The following is a 9391-nucleotide window of genomic DNA, read 5'->3' on the forward strand; positions in this document are numbered from 1 at the left end:
TGAAAACACGTCAATGCTGATCTTACAGTTAATGTTTCCCGTCAACATGCATATGAGAACATAAACTACAATAAACTACAGATTGCACGTATAAGATTTTATTTATATGTCACAAACAGGTTTTTGCATTTTCCGACATGACATTCAAAGGACAACGTCACAGTTTAACCAGTTTACGGGCAAAATGGCGTCACACAAATTTTAACGAATTTGTAATCGACTATTTCGCTGGCTTAACTTCCACTAGATATTTCATTTTCGAATAGCAATTGTGAATCAAACGAGCTTTCGTATGATGTTTTCGTTTTGTTTATTACTGAAAACGTGCAATCTAACGAAGCGCACAAATGACCCGACGCAGAATGCACAAAAAATAGCAGCCGGGGACCTTTTGTAAAAATCGCATATACTACACTTTTGCCGAGCTATTTCTTATGCATAATCAAGGTAATGATATACAATATTTACATAGTCCGTGAACGAAATGACTGAACTTTTACATTTTGGAGCGTTTCTATTTCACGTACATTTTAGACGAATGTATGACGTTTTCACAACGTCTCGCTCAAATATACTCGGCATAGCGACAAAACACGGGTTATTTCTATGTGGCAGCCACGGGGTAAAGCCGCATTCAGCAACACATGTCATTGTTGTTTGTAAACAATCAAGCCTTGTCCTTTCATAAAATATATGCGCCTTTGCACGTATTCATGTGAAAAATCTTAGTTTGTGTTTCCAAAGAGACCACGCCTGAGGAGACAGGTCCTAAAGGATACCCAAAACACTGGTGTCAGTTGTCCAGGCAACCACATAAGTAACGCGCAGTTTTGAATCCCAAGTTTCTTTAAATCCATGTTCAAATAGATCATTTCGACAATTATGTTTATCCAATTGAGTTTTTTTCATCTTGATTTAGTCCGATCAATCTAAAACGATTTGGACATATTTTATTGTTGACTCGGAGGAAGATATGCTAAGAAAAACATAATATACATGATACGGAAGAATGTCATCCAACCCACTGACTCAATGCAAACACAATCATGTCAACTTGACATTGATCTGAAACCAGGACTTATAAAACCCAACTATATCTCCTGCATCTAGGCGAGATAGTTCAAGCCGTCAACGGTTTCACGAGGCTATTGACCAGAGATTACAACCTGTGGCTGAAACGTACAACACCTGTTTGATCACAACCACCTCGGGCTGCCTATATTGTGCGAATGTACTCTATCTGCTTCTGCGGCGAAGCGCGACCGCTGGCCAGGTATACCTCAATCGATGCTGACGTGAAGGCTCCGAACTGAGATAAAAGTTACGTTCTGTTCAACGCTGTGCTGGTGTATGAACGACTGCTTGAATTGTAAGGCAAGAAGAAGTGTATCCATGGGTTTACCTGAGGTCGATCGTCACAGGTGACTTAGCGATGGAGACGCTCTTTAACACAGCTTTGCAGTAACACTTCATTACAGGCTTATAGTGAGTGTGTGCCTCCCAATCGCTTCTCGTATGAAATAGACCACCGGCTTTTGTGGCAGTACAAACATTCGTGTCGTGCAAGCGGGAAACCAACATGGCGGTCTGCCGTTGCATACATGTTGTTTGTGCCTTGTTGATGTTTAGAAGTGTTATTGCGGCAACAACAGCATCGTCGAACACCACAACCAATGTGACCACTGTGACTACAGCCTTAAACTCCACGACTGTGACTACAGCGACGACAGCTGATGCTGGAACATGTGAGTTTTTCCTCACGAATTCTAAAACTCGCGATGAGCTGAGCGAGGCTTTGAAAAGTGGAATCAGAATGATAAAGTATAACGTGAGATTCAAAAGATATCCTGCTGACATTTTACTTGCTAAAGGAGGTGATCTATTTCGACCGAACCTATGGATACGATCTACTTCAAGACAAGGACAAAGCTTGTTGATGTTGGACGACAACTTTGAGATGTTGTCATTGTCGTTGCTCGGAATAGGAGTTGTGTTGATGAACGTTGAGCTTGATGAGAAGCCATCTGGATGTATGAATCAACTGACATCAGTGGAACGAGAGAACATGACGAGGTACATGGTATTTAATGACTTCAAGTTACCTGGCCCAGGTGAGAAGAGTGAAAGTCTAAGCAAAGGGGAGCGAATATGCAACATGAGAATAGTCCCAATCGACGACACGGCTAATTTTGTGTACCACTGTTGCCATATAGATCCAGACGGTCAGGAAATATGTGAAGATGTTCACCGCGATGTATGGATTAACGTCCTTCTGATATGCATCATCCTGATCAAGGTCTTGGTCGTTCTGTACAGTCCGCTGTTTGTCCCAGACACCTTCTACAGGAAAAAGTTCACAGCCACAGAATATGTTTACAATATTCCTCAAGATAAGAAGAAAAAGAAAATTAAAATTGTGAAGACGATGTACCCAGGCTCGTACACCAGTGAAAACCCACCGATCAGGCTGGAGGAACTCGAGGGGCTTGAATACATGAAGCTTTCACTCAACAGTCTACAGGTTGACAAAATATACGACCTAAAGCTCCATCGTATTCAACTCTTAGTGAAGGCAAGGAAACTGTTATCAGAAACCTACGTCCCTGTGTCTGTTACGAAAATGATATATGAGAATATATTCCGCTGCAAGATGAGGAACCTACCATCCCTCAAACCTTGTTGTGATACTGGAATTTGTGGTGTCATTGACGTGGGCTGCAAGGTGTTAACCTGGTTCAGATGTTTGAGAATATTTGCCAAAATGATCCTCATTGGCCTCCTGGCCGTCCCCTGGATTATTCGCCTTGTTATGTATTTCACATACGAAGCTGTTATAGTGGAGGAGAAAAACGCAGCAGCGGACCGTTTTCAAACGGGTATGCACTTCCATGGCAGTTTCACACTGTACCTAACCCCACTCCATGGGCTGTTTGTTGCTATTTACATCATAGTTTCCATTGATTCTTTTGCGTATGGACTCCTTGGAAAAACAATGAAAAATCGATTCAAGTTTATTCTGAGAAAATGTCTGCGGGACATGCGGGAAAGATCTCGTTTATCTGCTTATGGATGGGCAGTTGCTCTTGCTCTCCTCCCTTTTAAGAGATTTGGATTGGTTGGTTTTTTCCTAGTGCCCCTTTATTGGATCATTCTCCTGCCTATAATGATCCCCATCCTGGCCTTCTACACTTTTCCAGCTCTTAATCTCAGCATCAGGCTCATCATTCATCTCTTTCTCTTCATGTGTCCTAACAAAGTCTTGGATCGCTTCAACAAGATGTCAGAGAACATGGCTAATGTTAAAAATAATCTCAACCTGAAGGACATTGGTGATGAAGAGGAGTTCCAGGGAAAGGAAAATATGTCCAAGAAAGAAGTCTGTATTCAACTTTGTATCATTATCATGTGTCTCACATCCTTCTGGTCCCTTACATTCCTGTTGATGGAGTGCCTGTCTTTCTTTGTGGAAGTTGGAGTGTACACTCTAATGGGCATCATTGTCAATGCTGGAGCTACCCTCCAGTATGTCACCGTCATCTTCCTAATAGGGATGTATGCTAAAAACGCCTTCGGTGGAGTTCATGCAAAGTATCTGGCCTACCACAAGATCATCAGAGGCCAGTTGCTCGGCAGGAAACAAGATGAAATGAAGAAAACAGCCAGACAGGAAGCTGACGTCCAGGAAAACAGTGTCTTCCGTGTCCAGAGTTCATATAATGCTGCTGACAATACTTCAGGGATAGGAATCGAAGTGAAAGATGGAAGCCTAAGATGGAAGACTGAAGGTCTGTTGGTGTTCCTAAGCAGCATGGATCAGCCTTTTACACCAGAAAAGTTCTTCTTTGAGACCATAAACATGAACTATTGTGGATGCCCTGGAAAGTTATGGCAGAACACTGTTAATGCTTTCTACAACTTCATGAAGATCATGGTGTTTCTGTTCTTTGTGGTAATTGTTGTGCTTGCTTTTGGAAACCAATTCTCCACAACCAACCAAATGTTGGCAACTTTGGCCGGAGGATTTGTGCCTTTTGTTTTCAGGAATTTCTTCATGAAAGGAGGTGCTTCCTTTACAGTTGACACCGGAAGTATTCAATTCGTGACCGAATTTGAAAGAACCATTGCCGCTTTTACTCAGAAGTGGTTTGTATCTGACATCATACCAGCATCCATCACGGAAGCTGGAGTGCCACTTGAATCTGCAGATGAAGTCAAGCCAGAGGAAAAGGAAGGAAGAGGTGATGAGAGCGAAATAGTGAATGCAGATAACAACAACGCTGAAAATAAAGACACCATCCCCCTCGTTGAGACCAATGTGACCAATGAGGCAAATGACATTAGACTTGAGATTGAATCTGATGACTCGGAGATGGATGAAACTAAGGTAGATTTAATCATTGATATAGCCAGGTTTGACAAATTAAACCGTCGTATTGGCATGGAAGGGTCACTGGTGAATGTAGGCTCCTTGTCAATGTTGGCAGATGGTAATGCTTCGATATACAGATCTCCACGACAGACAAATGCACTTGTTGTGTAGTCTTCCATTTAAAAGAATCTTCTAAACACCTAGTGTCAACACTGATTTTCAGGACCCGGCTTTACTTCCTTCGTCGACAGGATTTATCATGAATTGCACAAGTTTAGTCACGATATGGCTGCAATACTGTCGCTGTGACTATAAACTCACTCAATGACGTTCTGTATTTAATGATCTGTTATGTACTGATGACTTAAATAAGGAAATGTACACCAATACCACTGAAAAAAAAGTGGTTGTTGTTATACTCATTAAGACTGATTCAGATCTAAAACTACGTCCCTGTGTTATATGTTTTTAATGTGAAAAATATTACGTTATTACTATAGTATGTTCATAACATAGCCAAATAATTTCTAGCGAACACATGTATGACTTCAGATCCGTTTCCTTATATAATTCCACCAGTGCGTCAGGAATGGCATGTAAAACATTGTCGACGTAAATAACAAATGCTCTTATGTAGTATGTAGGTTTAACTGCATTGACATGACCAAGAACTCAAGTAACACGATAGGTCTTTTTGTATCTTGTAACATGATCTGCGAAGATATAGATCTTACTAGTACAGGCTTTTATTATATCTGAGCACTGCCTATAGTGCGTTAACACGCACATTCCCTACTTATCAAATTCGTCTTTATTCTTACATTATTTTTACACTGATTGTATATAATATGTGCTGATAGGTTCACGTGGTGGTATTGAATTCGCATGTATAGGTTTAGTTACTATTAGCGCGTGCAAACCACTTAGAAATGCATTGAATTCACGTGTGCTTGAAATTGCAATATAGAATGAAAAACAGCTCTGAGCAGGTGGAATTATGAAACTGACCATAAACAACTTTCAAATCTGGAATTATTCTAACACGGAAATGTGTGGCATTTTTATTAAGTAAACCACCTGTGGCAGCAAGATGTTAGTTATGAAGTCGTTCATAGTCAACTTTGAATTCTGGATTGATCATAAAAAATAGAACATTTGACTCGATTTTACTATACAGGAGAATAACAGCTGTAATACCACGATACCATAGTATCTGTCACTGCATATATAACATGCTATATTACTATGTAAAGCATACAGCGCATGTGTCTCTTCAGATCAATAAAACCATATTGGCAATCATTCATACTGCACACAATAGCTCGAACGTTAACTCAGGTAAACGCATTTGTAATGAAATATTGGCATGAACTGCGATCCATAAATATTCACATCAAAGCTATATATGTCAAGAGCAGTTTGGTATTTGCGAGTAGACGTTGTCTAGCTGAAGTACTATATTGAGTGTCATGTCCGATATGGCCTTCACTGATATACTATACTCAGTATCACACTTGTCCATCAGTATGTGGACTGTTCAGTGTGAAATTGTTGTATATTACATAACCAGCTGGTGTATAACCTTGGAAATAATCACGTTGTATCATGTAATGACACTTATCATAACCATGGAAGTGACATCATAAATGAATATTGATGAATCACCGTGAGGCAGAAGGTACATGTATATGTTCTGCCGTTAAAGTAAGTCTTCGTGTAAAAATAGTCCTTTGTTGCCTTGGTTCAAATTTACGGGGGTGACCTAGTGGTTAGAGGGTTCGCTCGTCACTCCGAAGACCCGGGTTCGATTCCCCGCATGGACACAATGTGTGGAGCCAATTTCTGGTATCCCTGCCGTGATACCAGAAATTATTTTAAATAATTATTATTTAATATATTTTTTCACAATTGTCAGACATTGTCCATGTATTTTGGCCAAGGTGACTTTTAATATATTTTTCACAACAGTCAGACTTTGTCAATGTATTCTGGACCTGGTAAGATCTTAAATATATTTTCCACAATTGTCAGACTTTGTCCATGTATTTTGGCCAAGGTGAGACCTTTAATAAATTTTTCAGAATTGTCCGATTCTGTCAATGTATTCTGGCCCTTGTGTGTCCTAATATATTTTTCACACTTGTCAGATTTTGTCAATGTATATTGGCCAAGTTGAGACTTTTAATATATGTTTCAAAATTGTCAGACTTTGTCCATGTATTTTGGCCAAGGTGTGACCTTAATATATCTTCCACAACTGTCTCATTCTGTCCAGTCATGCTTGATAAAACATGTGCATGTCTCGAAAACATTATGTCTGTCCTTCAGCTTGTATAATCTACTTATATGCTGGAGACTGAGAGACGCCACGTGAATAACATTACGTGTGATCACAGTGATTGTCAGATGAGCATTTCTGTCATCTCCAACTCTACCTTCTGAAAAATTGACGCACCGAATGACACAACACATGAGACCTTCAAATACGCTGACATGTTAATTGAAACTCGCGTCTATACATCTACCATTATTATTTTAATATTCACATATTTGCTTGTGTAATGTAAATATATTGCATGTTCTTTACCTTATGAAATAGGCTACGCATATTCGTGAAATCCAATGGGTACAAAGCACCCAATGCTATACAATGCACCTAAGTTACAGACTGGGGTAAAATCAACTGCCCTATTGACATCTTCGTCTTGGTGTGGCCTCCACCAGGTTTCGACTTTTATACTGCGTGTTCATGTAAATGCATAACTATTCATGAAAGCAGGCATATGGTGCTATGAACTGGCCAAATCAAATGTCCTTTAAGCATTATCAATTGATGTTTAGTATTGCATGTATGGACTGGCAGCACGCGGGAGTCGATCAGTATTTTCATATCGTTGTTGAGGATGAACAGCGTGTTTGACAGAACTGAATATGTGTGGACAGCATGATTGTTTATATACTTACTATATTTTAAACATTTTATAATATTCGCCAAACTACGATGCTCATATTGTTGTATGTGTTAGTAACATGATATAAACATATTGTACACTGAAGAGCAAAGGAAAGTTTCCACCCATGTTTCATGACTGAAGCAAAACAAAACTGATTCTTCTGAGGTAATGTGTACACAAAGAACTTAATTAAGCAACCCCTGTATTTTTGCAATGATAGGTTTTCAACACGTACATAAAACTACTCGTGGTCACCACGATGGAAAAACATGAGTTTTTCTGACCCGCATGATCCCTTGACTCATAAAACACGACAGAATGATTGGAATCAATGTTGATTTTATGATGACAATTGCTCATTTTAAAAGACAAAAATGATTTTCATACAAAACGATATTTGTACATGGGTGGTCCTGGAATGTTTAATGTTGAATTTATTGGCGAATGTGAACATTGAAAATGTCATTTTTGCGTCTCTCACACGATTCAATGTCAATAGCAAGTGTAACCACCACGTGACTGTATGACAGCCAGCACTCTCCTCCTCATACCCCCTGTCAGCCTCCTGATCCTCTGAAGGGGCAATCTACGCCATGCCTCGTGTAAAGCAGCTTCCAACTGGGCCAGGTTCTGTACAGGAGAATCCCTTTGTTGCACACGACGACCAATCATGTCCCAGATATGCTCCAAATATACGATCTTGGCTCATACCATCGTGAGATATGTCAAGGGGTGCTCAACTAAGTTCTTTGTGTATATTTGATACGGGTATTATAGTTGCATTATTGGCAGAATATTTTCTGTGTCAGAGCCTACTAACGTATGTAATATGGTTGTATTTGTGGTCATATTTAATCATTCAGGATATACTTCCCTTTGCTCGACAGTATATTTTCATGAAACGTCTTTGTAGTTTGAATTTGGTTTCCTGAGTGGAACCAACTCCTATATTTCAATCAAATACATGTAACATGATGTTTTACACACAGGAATTTGTAACACAAACACTCACATCAAGGTATTTGATTGCCACTGACGGGGCTCTTGGCACTGTAGAAAAGCCCTTGTCCATCAACAAGTGCTAGGATCCCGTCAGTGACAACTACATATACATAGCTTGATGCCATGCTTTTGCGATACACGCCCCTGTCGCTTTACCCTGTCCTCGTCCGTTTCTTTGAAATGTTCATGACATAACACTTTTAGCAACAGTTTGTTTTCAATTTGAAAAAGCGGTAAAACTGGTTCTATAGTAAGAAGACATCTCCGCTGTATAGCGAGTCCATTATATGATTACGACTGTATCATGAGCATGTCCCGGAACCGTCAAGTGGTGACGGAGACATGTTGTTTTGATTCCGACATGACACAAGTGGTCGCGAATACTTGGTATTGTGAAAATCACTAGTATTGTGTAAAGTGTAAATATGGTATTGTTTATTCTGCTTTTCAGTATATATTATTTTCATATTAGCTAAAGAAACATTCTTTTTGTTATGGTGAAATAACATTTGTATGTCCGAGAACAGAAATGAATGTAAAACAGTTGGCTTTGTTAGGACTACAATCCATCACGCACAGGTCATGTTGCTCGTTTGTCATTCCTGATATGATATGCGTTACAACAGATAGTATAGATTACACCTAGGGACAACTGGTGTTGTTTGGGCATATTGTACATATAGATGTGTTGTTGCTTGTTATTTAACTAATCTCATCATGCCAACAGTTTATTTACAGAAAGAGTATTTCCCATCTATTTTCAAATTGAAAGTACTTTCATATGCTATTTACATTCCTATGCAAACACGTTAGAAATAAACCTGTTTGAAATGACATATGGTTTTGATATGTTTATATTGGTTCATGGTGTGTCAGTAATCGAGTCTGGACCAGACGGTCCAGTGATTAACATCATGCGATCTATGATCACGACTGTATGATTGGTTGGTTTGTTTGTTGGTTATTATGATTGGTCTTCAGTAACCCATGCTTGTCACTCGATTATTTACACACAGCTGTCATATAGCTGGAACATTGCTGAGTGCGGCGTTAAACCAACCAACCA

The 9391-nt window shown here is 39.5% G+C and overlaps 1 protein-coding gene across 1 annotated transcript; it reads left to right on the plus strand.

The window, feature by feature from the left end:
* Window positions 1-1137: 1137 nt before the first annotated feature.
* LOC124276534 lies at window positions 1138-9159 on the plus strand. Its single transcript, XM_046712164.1, has one exon. It carries the CDS (start codon window positions 1580-1582, stop codon window positions 4538-4540), a length of 2961 nt encoding a protein of 986 aa, XP_046568120.1. The 5' UTR covers window positions 1138-1579; the 3' UTR covers window positions 4541-9159.
* The last annotated feature ends 232 nt before the right edge of the window (window positions 9160-9391 follow it).

This window comes from Haliotis rubra, unplaced genomic scaffold (genome assembly GCF_003918875.1).
Source record: "Haliotis rubra isolate DU_JTF1 unplaced genomic scaffold, ASM391887v1 Scf21, whole genome shotgun sequence".
In the NCBI taxonomy this organism is placed as follows: Eukaryota; Metazoa; Mollusca; class Gastropoda; order Lepetellida; family Haliotidae; genus Haliotis; species Haliotis rubra.